This window comes from Brachionichthys hirsutus, chromosome 8, assembly GCF_040956055.1.
Source record: "Brachionichthys hirsutus isolate HB-005 chromosome 8, CSIRO-AGI_Bhir_v1, whole genome shotgun sequence".
In the NCBI taxonomy this organism is placed as follows: Eukaryota; Metazoa; Chordata; class Actinopteri; order Lophiiformes; family Brachionichthyidae; genus Brachionichthys; species Brachionichthys hirsutus.
This window is the reverse complement of record NC_090904.1, coordinates 15,242,159-15,257,717: the sequence shown is the minus strand read 5'-3', so window position 1 is coordinate 15,257,717 and position 15,559 is coordinate 15,242,159. Positions and strand designations below refer to the sequence as shown.

At 48.0% G+C, this 15,559-nt stretch overlaps 2 protein-coding genes across 2 annotated transcripts in view; both read right to left on the bottom strand.

The window, feature by feature from the left end:
* Nucleotides 1-483: 483 nt before the first annotated feature.
* On the bottom strand, nt 484-6,360 carry nfs1 (NFS1 cysteine desulfurase). Its single transcript, XM_068742339.1, has 13 exons — nt 6,104-6,360; nt 5,601-5,677; nt 5,404-5,520; nt 5,237-5,320; nt 5,022-5,174; nt 4,867-4,960; nt 3,383-3,517; nt 2,779-2,936; nt 2,578-2,683; nt 2,397-2,478; nt 2,055-2,138; nt 1,446-1,535; nt 484-1,191 (listed from the first exon to the last, which is right to left on the bottom strand). The coding sequence occupies exons 1-13, from the start codon at nt 6,186-6,188 to the stop codon at nt 1,128-1,130; spliced, it is 1,329 nt and encodes a 442-aa protein (XP_068598440.1). The 5' UTR covers nt 6,189-6,360; the 3' UTR covers nt 484-1,127.
* Nucleotides 6,361-7,266: 906 nt separating this feature from the next.
* The window catches only part of LOC137898502 (DNA damage-regulated autophagy modulator protein 2-like), a 12,143-nt gene continuing 3,850 nt past the window's right edge, over nt 7,267-15,559 (bottom strand). Inside the window, exons 4-8 of the mRNA XM_068742543.1 lie at nt 12,475-12,617; nt 12,220-12,397; nt 11,774-11,856; nt 10,769-10,861; nt 7,267-8,075 (exon numbers count right to left, since the gene is read on the bottom strand). Coding sequence (XP_068598644.1) covers nt 7,941-8,075; nt 10,769-10,861; nt 11,774-11,856; nt 12,220-12,397; nt 12,475-12,617 — 632 coding nt within the window. The 3' untranslated portion in view covers nt 7,267-7,940. The remainder of the gene's footprint in view (nt 8,076-10,768; nt 10,862-11,773; nt 11,857-12,219; nt 12,398-12,474; nt 12,618-15,559) is intronic.

Here is a 15,559-nt window from a genome sequence, read left to right as displayed (position 1 = left end):
CCTCGCCTCGCAGCTCGCCACGGTATGAAATGTCGGCGCAAATATCGCGATACAAGAAGCGACGACACGAGACTTCGTTGACCTAACCTCAGCGCGACATCGCCCCCTATTGGGTGGAGTCCAAAAACAATTGATTTATGTATATTAATACATATGTGTAGGTGTGTGTGTATGTGTGTATTTAAATATATATATATATGTCAAAAGATTAAAACATGAGATTCAATTAATTATGATCTGTAATTAATTTAATCTCTTTTTTTATCTCACCATAAAAATTGCCGAGAAATTTGAGTTACTACTGCTGTACTTTCTTCTTGTCCCCTGAGGGGTCGCCACAGCAAATCAACGTTCTCCACTTCACCCTGTCCTTTGCATCGTCCTCCCCAACACCAGCCACTCTCATGTCCTCCCTCACTACGTCCATGTGTCTTCTCCTGCCTCAGTGGAGCGAATAAAAGTTTAACAAAAACAAAAACAAAATACTGTTGATTGCTTTATTGGATAATTGTGTCACAGAAAACGAGGAACTGCAGGTGTTCAGTAAATACGACCTGAAAAGGCTGAAGTCTTTGGAATAAAAAACTCTCTCAGATTTCAGATGGTTGTTCCTGGGCTTTCAGGGTCACCCACAACGTCAGCCCGATATGTGTGACACAGACGTGAGCCTCACTCCTTTGGTAGTGTCCAACAAAGTAATACAACCACTTTCAACTTGTGTTTGTAGAAAACCTGGGGGGGGGGGGTGGCCTGAGAGGAGCAAGTAGGTTTAATCAAGTGAAAATATCTGACGCAGCAAAACAAGTAGATGTGGCCCTGCTGCCTTTGGCTGCCATTAGCTTTTCTTTCAATGCAATTCGATCTCAATTGATCGGCAGAGATCACCACAGTAACCTCCGACCTGCTTTAGAAGTTCACTTCAGCAACAGCTGAGACAAACTGATGCACTCGACGTCACACCGAGTTAGTAGCGCAGTTAGAGTAGCTTCAACGAGGACAAAGTAAATACAGTTATAAGCAGACAGGACGTTTGTGCGCGTTTTGTTTTTCGTCCAGTAAGGAAATGCTGGGAAGCTATTCCCAGACGTTCCTGGGAGTCTGTGCCAGCCAGGGAGTGGCAGGTTGCTCTAATGCTGCGACCACTTGATGCTCTTTAGATCGATGCCTTCTTGAACCATCTCCCACAGAGGACTAACAGACAGGAGAGAGAGAGAGAGAGAGAGAGAGACCGGTTATCGGTTCCGAGTCAACGCCTCACAGACAACGTTCTCGCTCTCGAATCCAGGATCTCTTCTGGATCATCACTGTTCCTGGTAACATTCCCAACATTTCATCAAGATCCATCTAACATTCTCAGATATGTTGCGAACAGACGGACAAACAAACACGGTGATTACGTGATAATAACTGATAATAAAGCAGAACAATCAGCTCAGTGGCGTCACCTCATCTCTCGGAGTCTGGACACCTGGTGGATACATTTATTGGCGGTGTAGTCGACCTCCTCTTCTGTGGTGAACCTGCCAATGCCAAACCTAAAACACACACAGAAACGGAAAGGTACAAGCTGAATAAAATACAGGGAGTAAAACCTGTAATAAGCGTTATTACCAGGTTATGACCGGTGCGTGGTTCTATAATAAGCGTTATTACCAGGTTATGACCATGTGTGGTTCTATAATAAGCGTTATTACCAGGTTATGACCGGTGCGTGGTTCTATAATAAGCGTTATTACCAGGTTATGACCGTGTGTGGTTCTATAATAAGCGTTATTACCAGGTTATAACCAGTGTATGGTTCTATAATAAGCGTTATTACCAGGTTATGACCGGTGCGTGGTTCTATAATAAGCGTTATTACCAGGTTATGACCGGTGCGTGGTTCTATAATAAGCGTTATTACCAGGTTATGACCGTGTGTGGTTCTATAATAAGCGTTATTACCAGGTTATAACCAGTGTATGGTTCTATAATAAGCGTTATTACCAGGTTATGACGGTGCGTGGTTCTGTAATAAGCGTTATTACCAGGTTATAACCAGTGTGTGGTTCTACCTGATGGAAGAATGAGCCAGGTCTTCATCTGCGCCGATAGCGCGGAGCACATACGACGGTTCCAGAGACGCTGAAGTACACGCACTAAAGAAACACAAACACCCATTCATCGAACCCGCTTAGAAGACACACTGTGTGTGCGTGTGTGTGTGTGTGTGTGCGTGTGTGTGTGTCCGTGTCCTGGAACATTTCAAGTTGTTTCTACCTTTCACAAAGCCAATCTTGAACTAAGGAGCATGAAAGTGAATCATCTCACCTGGGATGGTGACGCACTATGGGTACAGCTGAACCTGAATAGGAGCCCCCCCCCCCCCCCCCCCCCTTTAAATGTGTGTGTCTGACCTCCCAGATGACAGAGCAACATCCTTGAGCGCCATCAGCAGACTTTCTCCCTCCACATAGGCAAAGGACAGGTTCACACAGCCTGAAGAGGGAACACAGCCAGGCTGCTGAAGACGCTTCTGTCCACGTTCAGAATGGTGTGTGTGTGTGTGTGTGTGTGTGTGTGTGTGCGTGCGTGTACCAGGGTAGCGTTGTTCTGGGTCTCCATTCATGATAACATCCGGAAGCCCAGACATGATCTTCGTTACCAGACGATCAGCCAGTTTGGAGATCCTGCAGTGATCATACTGTAGATGCACACACACACACACGCACACACACGCACACAGATTCCGTTTAAAGAGGTTTGTGGAGTCGGGGGGGGTTGGTTTATTTCTCTTACCTCCATCTCCTGCTGAGATATGCTGCATGCGGCTCCCAGCCCGACAGCCAGGGGGGTGGGGACGGTGCCGGAGCGTAGGCCCCTCTCCTGCCCGCCCCCGTTCTGCAGTGGCTCCAAACGCACCCGGGGCCGGCGACGCACGTACAAAGCTCCCACACCTGTACGCGCACACACACACACACACACACACACACACACACCTGTGATGTCACGTATCACCACCCGTATAGAGCTATAAAGATAAAACATGTTTCTTCAACGGAGCGCCATGGTGGTGCAGCGGGTAGCGCTGCTGCCTCACAGCGAGAAGGTACCAGGTTCAAATTGGATCTGTGTGTGGTTTTTAAGTCCCCCCCCGCCCCCCCCCACCGTGGGCAGTGTGTGAATGGTTGTCTGTCAAAGCGCTGGCGACGTGTCCGAGGTGTGCCCCGCCTTTCGCCCATAGTCATCCAGGTAAACCACGGAAGAATCAACCGGACCTGCCGTTTCACCTCGAGGATGGAAGGTGAAACGTCTCCCCCCCAGAAATACACAGGAAGTGATGTCATCATGGTGCTGATGTGGATGAGAGGCTCAGCGGTAAAGCTACATGCTAACAGCTAACCTTTGGGTCCATATAGTTTGTGAGCGCTGATGGACATCAGATCAATCTTCCAGTCAGAAACATTGATGGGAATCTTCCCAACAGCCTGAGCAGCATCCGTGTGAAGGAAGATTCCTTTAGAACGGCAAATCCGACCTGGGAACAGGAGAAGAGATCAATCAGATCGATCATCGGCCATGTTGACGCACACAAACAAGGATTCAGTTGAACGCGCTCAAACAGTTCAAATAAATACGAAAAGAAGCAAAGTAAACGCTGCTCTTTAGAAACACAGCGAGGACGACGACGTTCCGGCAGGAAGACGACGTTCCGGCAGGAAGACGACGTTCCGGCAGGAAGACGACGTTCAGGCAGGAAGACAACGTTCCGGCAGGAAGACGACGTTCCGGCAGGACGACGACGTTCGTGCAGGACGACGACGTTCCGGCAGGAAGACGACGTTCCGGCAGGAAGACGACGTTCCGGCAGGAAGAAGACGTTCCGGCAGGACGACGACGTTCCGGCAGGAAGACGACGTTCCGGCAGGACGACGACGTTCCGGCAGGAAGACGACGTTCCGGCAGGACGACGACGTTCGTGCAGGACGACGACGTTCCGGCAGGAAGACGACGTTCCGGCAGGAAGACGACGTTCCGACGGGAAGACGACGTTCCGGCAGGAAGAAGACGTTCCGGCAGGACGACGACGTTCCGGCAGGACGACGACGTTCCGGCAGGAAGACGACGTTCCGGCAGGAAGACGACGTTCCGGCAGGAAGAAGACGTTCCGGCAGGACGACGACGTTCCGGCAGGAAGACGACGTTCCGGCAGGAAGAAGACGTTCAGGCAGGACGACGACGTTCCGGCAGGACGACGACGTTCCGGCAGGAAGACGACGTTCCGGCAGGAAGACGACGTTCCGGCAGGAAGAAGACGTTCCGGCAGGACGACGACGTTCCGGCAGGAAGACGACGTTCCGGCAGGAAGAAGACGTTCAGGCAGGACGACGACGTTCCGGCAGGACGACGACGTTCCGGCAGGAAGACGACGTTCGTGCAGGATGACGACGTTCCGGCAGGAAGACGACGTTCCGGCAGGAAGACGACGTTCCGGCAGGAAGAAGACGTTCCGGCAGGACGACGACGTTCCGGCAGGAAGACGACGTTCCGGCAGGACGACGACGTTCCGGCAGGACGACGACGTTCAGGCAGGACAACGACGTTCCGGCAGGAAGAAGACGTTCCGGCAGGACGACGACGTTCCGGCAGGACGACGACGTTCCGGCAGGAAGACGACGTTCCGGCAGGACGACGACGTTCAGGCAGGACGACGACGTTCCGGCAGGACGACGACGTTCCGGCAGGACGACGACGTTCTGGCAGGAGAAAGTCTAACACGATAAATGTTATCGCAATCCACGAGGATTAATTCCGCGAGAGTGACGGCTGAGGAGAGAAGCAACTCCCGAAGTAACCACGGCAACGTGTGAATGAAACCACGGTTACCGATCTCTGCGATGGGCTGCTTGACTCCGATCTCGTTGTTCACGGTCATCACGGACACCAGCGAGGTGTCGGGACGGATGGACGCCTGGAGAACCTGGACACACAGGCAGGCGGTCTGTCGGATGCGTCGGATGTCTGTGCATCAGACGCGTTACCTCGAGGTCCAGCAGGCCGTTCTTTTGGACCGGCAGGTAGCTGACACGGAACCCCTCGGCCTCCAGAACCCGACACGAGTCCAGAACGCACTTGTGTTCCGTCTGAGTGGTGATCAGGTGCCGCTTCTTGGACTGGTAGAACCGAGCCACGCCCTGCAGAACAGACGGGGTCGTTTCAGTGGACCCGGCCCGAGGGGGGGGGGGGGGGGGCGGACCTTGATGGACATGTTGTTGGACTCGGTGGCGCCACTCGTGAAGATGATCTCTCTGGGATCCGAGCCAATCAAATCCGCCACCTGCTGCTCAGCGAGCGAGAAACGGGACAAGATCACTGCGGTGGTGCGAGAGACGCTACGTGGACAAATGTCCCCCGTCTCGCTACCTTCCTGGCCGTCTCCATGGCGCTCTCACTCTCCCAGCCGTAGGCGTGAGTCCTGGAGTGAGGGTTGCCATAGTGATTCACCTGGAAAGGCATCATGGCATCCAGGACGCGGGGGTCCTGCACGCCAACACACACAGTACACTCGATCATCAGCGGGCAAGACCGGGAACCTCGGCAGCACGGTTGCCAATGGTTACCATGGGCGTGGTGGCCTGGAAATCCATGTAGAGGGGGCGTGGCTCATCCTTCTCAAGGTCATGCTTCTTTACCAACTCTGCAGACAGAAGCGCCAGAAGGTCAGAAGGTCATTGGGTCCATCGTGACCGACGACCACTCGGAGGTGCCCTCGAGGCTGCCCGATTCCATTCAGTAATAATGGAATAATTAAATGTTTTTATATCGACGGTAGATCACGTTACAAGTAGCTCGCGTGCGTAAACGTGTGCGCGTCCCTGGGTGACGCGGCTAGCTAGAGCTAGCTGCCGAGCTAGCTCGATAAATAAATAAATGGTCTTCGTGCGGAAAGTTGAGCTTTTGACATTCCCCCCAGAACGACACCAGATCCCTCCCCGTGAGGAGGGTGCCTGTCCGGGGGCAACGCAAGAGTTAAAGGCCCGAGCCCCGCTTCATCACGAGCCGGAGTAGCAAAGTGCGTCACTGCCGGATTAGCTTCATGCTAGCTGCTCCAGAATGTTGTTACCTCTCTGCTCAGAGGCCAGGCGGACAGGGAACCCCAAGGCCGGCCTGAGAAGCCTGGCGGGTACCGTCCGAGCCGGTGAAAACATCGGGGTCACCGGGATGACCGACGCCGGTGTGAACTGAGCTGAACCGGGTCAACCCACGACTCAGAAACGACGCAGACGTGAGAGCAGCTCGGCTTGAACGGTCGATGTGTACAAGACAGCCGTGTGTACAATGGCTACTTCCGGCAATGGTTTTCAAAATAAAATTCGTATATTAAAAAATGAAGGAGATGCCGATGAGTTTTCAAATACTTTAATTTTTTACCCGTCCAAGATATTTAATTTGGACTCGAACGAAAATAATGTTTAAAAACTATATTTATTTGTTTACTGAGGCGCTCACCGCCCCTTACGTAAATCGATCCTGTGACGTAGCATTCATTTTCAATAAGTTTCACAACACTGATCGAAAACATGGGCGGGATTTCTACTGCTCACGTTACCGGGGGTGTCGGGGCCCCGTAACATGAATGAAACGAAAACATGGGCGGGATTTCTACTGCTCACGTTACCGGGGGTGTCGGGGCCCCGTAACATGAATGAAACGAAAACATGGGCGGGATTTCTACTGCTCACGTTACCGGGGGTGTCGGGGCCCCGTAACATGAATGAAACGAAAACATGGGCGGGATTTCTACTGCTCACGTTACCGGGGGTGTCGGGGCCCTGTAACATGAATGGGGAGGGCTAAGGGTGAAGGCGTGCCTGGAGCAGTTTTTTTTCTTAGCGTGTACTTTTTATTTTATTTTATTTTTAATTGAAATATATTGCATGTCAAGTCAATAAAAACATTAAACGAAACAAAAAGAAAAAAACAATAAGCTTGCCAGGGGGAGGAAAAATAAATAAGTAAAATAAAACAAATGTTTTTACAGCTTTACTGTTATTACAGCGTGCAATGCTTTTTAAATATATATCTATTTCCGTGCGGAAGACAATTATGACATGGTTTGGGCTTTAAAGGGTTAAGAAATTAAAAGTACCCTTCTTATAAATGACCTGCCAGTTGAAAGGTCCTTTTGGGTCTGGACCTGCCGATCTTTCGCTGCAATGGGAAAACCACGACTCATGAACCGCTCCCTGCTGTTTAACGAAACGAGCAAGAATGAAAGACTTAAAGGACTCACAAGATGCCATTTATTCAGTTGTTACATGGTAACAAACGTGTAACAACACAACTGGAGCGTTAGATGCGCAGAGCGGCTGAGCCTCGATGCCAAAGAAACATTTGGGTTAAAGGGCCAGTTCAGCAAATTTCAGATAGGAATTAATACAATTCTCCGTCTTCCCGCTCACATGGTGCCTCCAGTGAGAATATAGTTACCCCGGCCGAGGCCTGTCCGTCTGCAAGATACCTCAAAAAGTTCTGGACGGGTCTGGAGGAAATCTTCAGGAAATGTTGGGAATGTTACCAGGAACAGAGGATTACATTTGGGTGGTGATCGATAAGAGATCCTGGATTCCAGATTAGTTTGACTGTTTTTGTCAGCATTGCAGTCAATGGCGCTTCAAAGTTCGTTCCTCAATATCCAGAACGGAGTCGGGAAAGGATATGGCACATTGACATTGAGAACTCCATCTACAGATTCACTAATCTGCTAATCTTTTCTAGTTTTGGTTGCGTTTCTACAGGATGCTTCCCGTCCCCATCCCAGACCAGCAGAGGACGAGAACATGACCCCTGACCCTGGAAGGGCCGCCAGATTAAGAACGTCCTCGTGAAACGTCTCCAAACATGATTAGAAAACACTCAACATTACGGAAGCCGTTTTATTTGAATCGATCGGTTGCTGGTCACTGCTTTCCCGCCAGCAATGGAGACGACTCGGAGGCTTCGGGATTGCCGTTCTGCGTTGCTGCAGCTTCGCCGTGCGGCCAGTCATAAAGGTGGTCGCTCTGCAAATCTGCTTCTGCTCTCAAGTTGATTTTCTTCACGAGAAAAGAAACCAAGAACAGAAAGTTACACACAATGTCGTCAATCAGAGACCCCTTCGTGACTTTCCCAGTTTTATGAAACGGATAAATATATTTGGGTCCCACAAAGAATTATTTCCACCCATCCATCCTCTTCCAGGTCGTGGAGGCAACAGTCCAAGCAAGAATTCCCAGCCTTCCCTTTCCCCAGACTTCCTCCCATAGACATCCCACAACATAGACTGGCGGTCACGGAATTTCAACGCGGGCATGCGTCCGCCATCTTGGAAGTTGTGGTCGCCGATGAAGCTGGCAGAGTCGAAGCCGGTTTCGGACTCTGTCAAGAAGTCTTTCGGTCTTTCCAGTGTTTTGCTGTTATAATTACAAGAACGATCAGAGGAAGACTTTGGGCATAACTTTTGAAGAGTTGAACAAGGCAATAAATCCTGACGAACCAAAGATAAGGTCGGAGAAAAAGACTGACGTATCCTGGCCTTAGGCTTAGTGCAGCCACAATGTGCTAGATCTATACGTTTATACCAGGGGTCAGCAACCCGCGGCTCCGGAGCCGCATGTGGCTCTTTCATCCCTCTGCTGCGGCTCCCTGTGGCTTTAGAAAATAAATAATGAGTATTTAATTCAATGTATTTTATTTTTGTTCGTTTTTAAAATGTAACTCTAAATTTGAAGATTATGGTGATTATAAATAATACAAAATAAAACATATTCAATTATTTTGTCGCTCATAATATACGTCACAACCATCGATATATATCCGGTCACAACCGCCAAATTGCGCGCAATTTCTTGAATTTTTTGACCCCCAGGTAGGACAACTATGGATAAATGTAAGAAAAGAAAAGTGTCTGAAGAAAACAGAACGTTTAATGATACGTGGGCTGATTCGTTCGCCTTCACTGCTGACGGGTTTACCGGTATGCTTAAAATGTAATGAGAAGTTAGCAAACAACAAAGACTTTGCTCAAAAATATCCGGATGGAGATGAGAGAAAAAGAGCCGTTTGGGAATACAGATACAGCCTGATTATAAGGCTTATATAAGGCTTTGCATTTTTTGCGGCTCCAGACATATTTGTTTTTTGGGTCCAATACGGCTCTTTCAACATTTTGGGTTGCCGACCCACCCCTGGTCTATACTATGCTCAAGGTCAGAATAATTTCGGAGACGTGTTTTCCTTTGTAACTTGCACACAGATTTATCTGTCAAAAACTTCCAAGCATTCACTTCCAGTTATGTTTTTTGTGAATTTTATGCATTTATATCTGTGGAAAGCAAAAAAAAATCTTTGCCTGGATTTTTCTTCAAACATTTCCACAAGTGGAGATTTTAGTGTAATAACGGCCTTTTGCTTGTCATAGAAGAATCCCAATATAATTTATTCTATCAGACGTTCTGGTACATTTAGCTTGTTTTAATCCTTTATTCTGGTTAAAGCGGCTTGTAATATGGTACCACTTGATAATCATTAATTGCATGAACTGCATTGATCTTGGATTATTTACAATTTAAGATGATAAACTTGCATGTAAATAACTGGAGAAAATGTTTATTTCAGAAATAAATATAATACAGTGGAAGCTCAGTTATCGAACAACTCGGTATCCATTATTTCTTATGGGAAATATAGTTTCGGTTTTCAAACAGTATTAGGGAACAAATTATGTTCGACAACCGAGGTTCCACTGTAGCGGTGCCTTGTGCGTTTTCTCTTCTACTGGACACATGTTCTCATTGAAATCTGTTTTTATTTGCAGGTGGATGGAACAGCAACCCAACATGTGGGACCTAAAATGATTTGCCTATTATTGGTAGAATAAATGTATTTTCGTATGCACAAAGGCAGTTGTTTAATTAACATTTGCTTTGTTTGGGTTTCTGCCCACTGTTTCAGGTCTGTCTTACATTTAATTCATGCAAATTCCAATACAGCAACCCCGATTGCCGTCACTGCTTCCAGAACAGCTAGTCGAGTGTTATTAGACGTCTATCCATCCTCCAGCTCTTACGGAGGGATCCCGAGGCGTTCCCAGGCCAGCTGAGAGACAGTCTCCTCCGTGTCTGAGGTCTTCCCTGGAGGACTCCTCCTGGCGGGACTTGCCCAGAACACTCCTGCTCGTGACCATAGGTGAGTAGCAACGTAGATTGACAGGTCAATCACCACGACAGACCAATACGACGACTGCATCACTGCAGCCGCTGCACCGCTCCATCCTTCCCTCACTCGTGAGCAAGACTCAAAGACACTGGAAGTCCTCCACTTGAGGCAAAGACTCCCCATCGTATCGCGATGGGGGAGTTTGAGTGCCCGAAAGATCACAAGCGGTATATTGTCCAGGGCTTTATGCTCCTGTATGGGCTCCCAATACAAACAGGTCCTGGTGACTGGCCAAACTAAGAAAAGTTGGGTCCAACCTCTGGCTGACTCACCACCCACCCAGGGAACCACAGAAATCAGATGCAAATGGGTGGCAGTCAACGGCGGGGGGCTCGACAGCCCGATTCCCAGACAGAGACTAGCTCTCGGGACGGCGTACTCTCGGTTCTATAGCCGCTGCAGAGTTGTATCTCAAGCGTCATCGTTTCGACACAAATCCATCCAGGCCAGGTCAATTGTCACAGTGAAAGTCCACAGCAATGCATGTCAGGCCGTAATGAGCAGCAGTGTGAGAGACAGGAGGACGGCGTACCTGAAAGTCTCTGACGTAGGTGAGGAAGAAGCTGATGAAGGAGAGCGCTAGAGACCATTCAGACACGGTGCTGATAATATGAGCACTGTAGCCCTGAGAAAGACAAAAACAACCTCAGAGTTGAAACGATGCCGAATTAACGGAAGGTATGATTCTTAAAACAGACATGCAAATACAGTAGTCCCTCGATATAATGCGGTTCATCTACCGCGACTTCGCTGCTTCGCGGAGTTTTAATGCAATTTTTCAGATTTTATTTCTTGCACTTGAATGCGCCTTGAAACGGCGCAAGGACGAAGGGGCGCGGTCGGAGGAACTGTGAAATACGCGCGAGTCACTATTAATAACTTCTCATGTGTTCAACCTCGTAGGTTGATCATTAAAATTAAATTTGTTATTTCTAAAAGCTATCATGTTTATTTGTTAAGCGTTTGTTTAATAGCGCTCTTATTTTCTGTGTAAAAAGAGGCTTTTATTTGTAGGAGCATAAACGTCACGTCCCTTTTGGGTTTTGTTTCTTCCTGTTGATACATGTAGCCGCTGCCGTTCCGCTGTGCTAAGCTATCCAATAAAGCAGCATGAGAGGCTAAAGACAGCACGAGTAGAATATTTGTTCTTCTGCACTCCAAGCGGCTCTTTCCTCGACCTGCACGCCTTAACATTATTAACAGGAAAACGTTTACTGTACGTACTATATATTTATATTTCTCAAACTAATGTTTAGTTCTGAAAAGGTTTTGATCTTTGGTTTCATTCTATAATACTGAAACAATCTATTTAGATTAATGCCTGACTGTTAAACGTGTATAAAGTGTGTGGTGAGGGGTTTTACAGCCTTAAAACATTTATGTACATGTACAATAATTGTAAAAAAATAAAGATCACTACATTGCGGATTTCAGTTATTGCGGCTTGTTTTTGGAACGTAACCCCCGCGGAAAATGAGGGACTACTGTATAACGTTCTACTTTATTTTCGCTGTCATGCAGGAAGACAGGGACTGACCGTCTCTCCAGGAGTCCAGTGCAGTTTGTGAGAAACGTCCACTCCCGGCAGACTGCTGTACATGATGACTGATGAGAGAAACACTGACGGGACACGGTTAAGGTTCGGCGTTTCACTACAAGGAGCGCGTGTTCCAGTTTGTGGCTGATTCCAATCCACTCCTTATTGCATAAGAAATAATCTCCCACCCAATGGACACGTGAGAAAATGACCGCCTTAGTAGAGATAATAATGCCGCACAAAGAAGATGGTTCTAAGCTTTGATGAACAAAATCCAAGAACACACGTGTTGGATGACAACAAAAGCACCAAACTGCTACCGTCAGGGCAGTAGCTGTGACGTTCCTGTTGTGGAACCAGAGTCCAGACGTGTCCCCGTCTCCAGTCAGCACCAATCCGAGTCCACACAGACACACTCAGGCCGGCCTTCGCTTCATTAAAGATACTGATGACGGCACTACAAAGGGTCCAGACCGCAATGGCGAGGCGGACCAGATAGACGGTCTTGCTGTGGATGTGAGGCTGCATGTAGAATGAGACCATCGTCTGAAGCAGGATGTAGAGGAACCCCACCCCGAAGGTCAGCACCGCCCCCACCAGGTGCATGGAGAACAGTGTGGTCTTCTGCTCAAGACACACATGCATTCATTCATTCATATTTATATACATGTGTGAACTAATCCCGGGCCAGCAGAACTCACCTGGAAGTTTGCAACGACACACATCCCAAAGGAGCTGATGAAGCCGAGGAGCAGGCCGGAGAGGTTCAGCCTGTGGAGCCGGGGCTCAGCCTCACCTGTCAGAGCTTCCACCTGTTTGTAACGCACGTACGTTGTGGCCATGCCTACACACACACACACACACACACAAAATAATCAGGGAAATTGCCATATATCAGACATTCTATAATGACACAAATGCCTTGTTTAAAGACAATATTTAACTGATGTGTAATAAGTTCATGATCAATGATTTTTTAACATGGATTTTTTTTAAACATTTTTGGAAACCCAAGCATTCGCTGCCCTCCCTGACTTTGAAATCTGCCTCTCCAACAGCCAATCACTCCGGTACTCATTTGTTATGTTTGGTGTTTGCATAGTCATAGTAAATAATATTCAGCACATAGCTTAGTTAAAAATGGCTGGCACTCAATGAGTTAATGTAAGAGAAAAAATCTCTGATTAAAGGATTCTGGATCCACGTCTGGGGTCGGGGGTCGGGGCTCGAATGCGAGCGGCTGGGCCTCTACCTACGGGGCCCGGCCGAGCTCAGCCCGAAAGGACGACGTGGGTGAGAACCCAGGGAACCATGGGGGATGGTCCAATGTGGGGTGAGAACCCAGGGAACCATGGGGGATGGTCCAATGTGGGGTGAGAACCCAGGGAACCATGGGGGATGGTCCAATGTGGATTCGGTGGCAGTAAATGGCGGGGGCTGGACAACCTGATCCCCGGACTGAGGCTGGGTCTTGGGACGTGAAGTCAAGCGGTCGAAATGAGTTTCCTCCACAGGGTGGCCGACACGGGCCAAACGCACTTCATAAAGAAAACGACTCCAATTACGAGGCCGACAAGGTACGTAGCGCATTAATAGGTAGCGCATGAATACGTAGCGCATTAATAGGTAGCGCTTGAATATGTAGCGCATGAATACGTAGCGCATGAATACGTGGCGCATGAATACGTAGCGCATTAATAGGTCGCGCATGAATACGTAGCGCATTAATACGTAGCACATTAATACCTGGCGCATTAATACGTCGCGCATTAATACGTAGCGCATGAATACGTAGCGCATGAATACGTAGCGCATGAATACGTAGCGCATGAATACGTAGCGCATCAATACATAGCGCATCAATACGTAGCGCATTAATAGGTCGCGCATTAATACGTAGCGCATTAATACGTAGCGCATTAATACATAGCGCATGAATACGTAGCGCATGAATACGTAGCGCATGAATACGTAGCGCATTAATAGGTCGCGCATGAATACGTAGTGCATTAATACGTAGCGCATTAATACGTAGCGCATTAACGCATTAATACCTGGCGCATTAATACGTAGCGCATTAATACCTGGCGCATTAATACATAGCGCATTAATACCTGGCGCATTAATACGTAGCGCATTAATAGGTCGCGCATTAATAGGTCGCGTATTAATACGTAGCGCATTAATACGTAGCACATGAATACGTAGCGCATTAATACGTAGCGCATTAATAGGTCGCGTATGAATACGTAGCGCATGAATACGTGGCGCATGAATACGTAGCGCATTAATAGGTCGCGCATTAATAGGTCGCGCATCAATACGTAGCGCATTAATAGGTCGCGCATGAATACGTAGCGCATTAATACATAGTGCATTAATAGGTAGCGCATGAATACGTAGCGCATTAATACCTGGCGTATTAATACGTAGCGCATTAATACGTAGTGCATTAATACGTAGCGCATTAATACGTAGCGCATTAATACCTGGTGTATTAATACGTAGCGCATTAATACGTAGCGCATTAATACGTAGCGCATTAATACGTAGTGCATTAATACGTAGCGCATTAATACGTAGTGCATTAATACGTAGCGGATTAATACGTAGTGCATTAATACGTAGTGCATTAATAGGTAGCGCATGAATAGGTAGCGCATGAATACCTGGCGCATGAATACGTAGCGCATGAATACGTAGCGCATGAATACGTAGCGCATGAATACGTAGCGCATGAATACATAGCGCATGAATACGTAGCGCATGAATACATAGCGCATGAATACGTAGCGCATGAATACATAGCGCATTAATACGTAGCGCATTAATACGTAGCGCATTAATACGTAGCGCATTAATACGTAGCGCATTAATAGGTAGCGCATGAATAGGTAGCGCATGAATACCTGGCGCATGAATACGTAGCGCATTAATAGGTCGCGCATTAATAGGTAGTGCATGAATACGTAGCGCATGAATACGTAGCGCATGAATACATAGCGCATGAATACATAGCGCATGAATACGTAGCGCATGAATACATAGCGCATTAATACGTAGCGCATTAATACGTAGCGCATTAATAGGTAGCGCATGAATAGGTAGCGCATGAATACCTGGCGCATGAATACGTAGCGCATCAATACGTAGCGCATTAATAGGTCGCGCATTAATAGGTAGTGCATGAATACGTAGCGCATGAATACGTAGCGCATGAATACATAGCGCATGAATACATAGCGCATGAATACGTAGCGCATGAATACATAGCGCATTAATACGTAGCGCATGAATACGTAGCGCATGAATACATAGCGCATTAATACGTAGCGCATGAATACGTAGCGCATTAATACGTAGCGCATTAATAGGTAGTGCAGGTTTGAAGCACTTCAGTGAGTCAGCGTTTTGCTTTTGCAGGTCGTTTCTTGGTGTGCATCGTGTCTCTATTTGCAGCACGCTCCTCTTTTTGTACCTCATCCAGACTTGTGTTCGTTTTCTCTATGAAGTGCGTTTGGCCCGGCCCGGCCGTCGCACAGGGTGGCTGGGTGCTCCCTGAGAGACAGGGGGAGGAGCTCAGTCACCAGGGAGGAACTCCGAGCAGAGCTGCTGCTCCTCCACATGGAGAGGAGTCAGCGGAGGTGGCTGGGGCATCCGTTTCAGAAGAGCTAGAGGAGGAGTCTGGGCAGAGGGAGATCTAGAAACGCCTGTTCAGACCGCTAACTCCCGATAAGCAGAAGAAGATGGATGGATGGAAAAAGCTGTATTTACTGCTAATAGTTA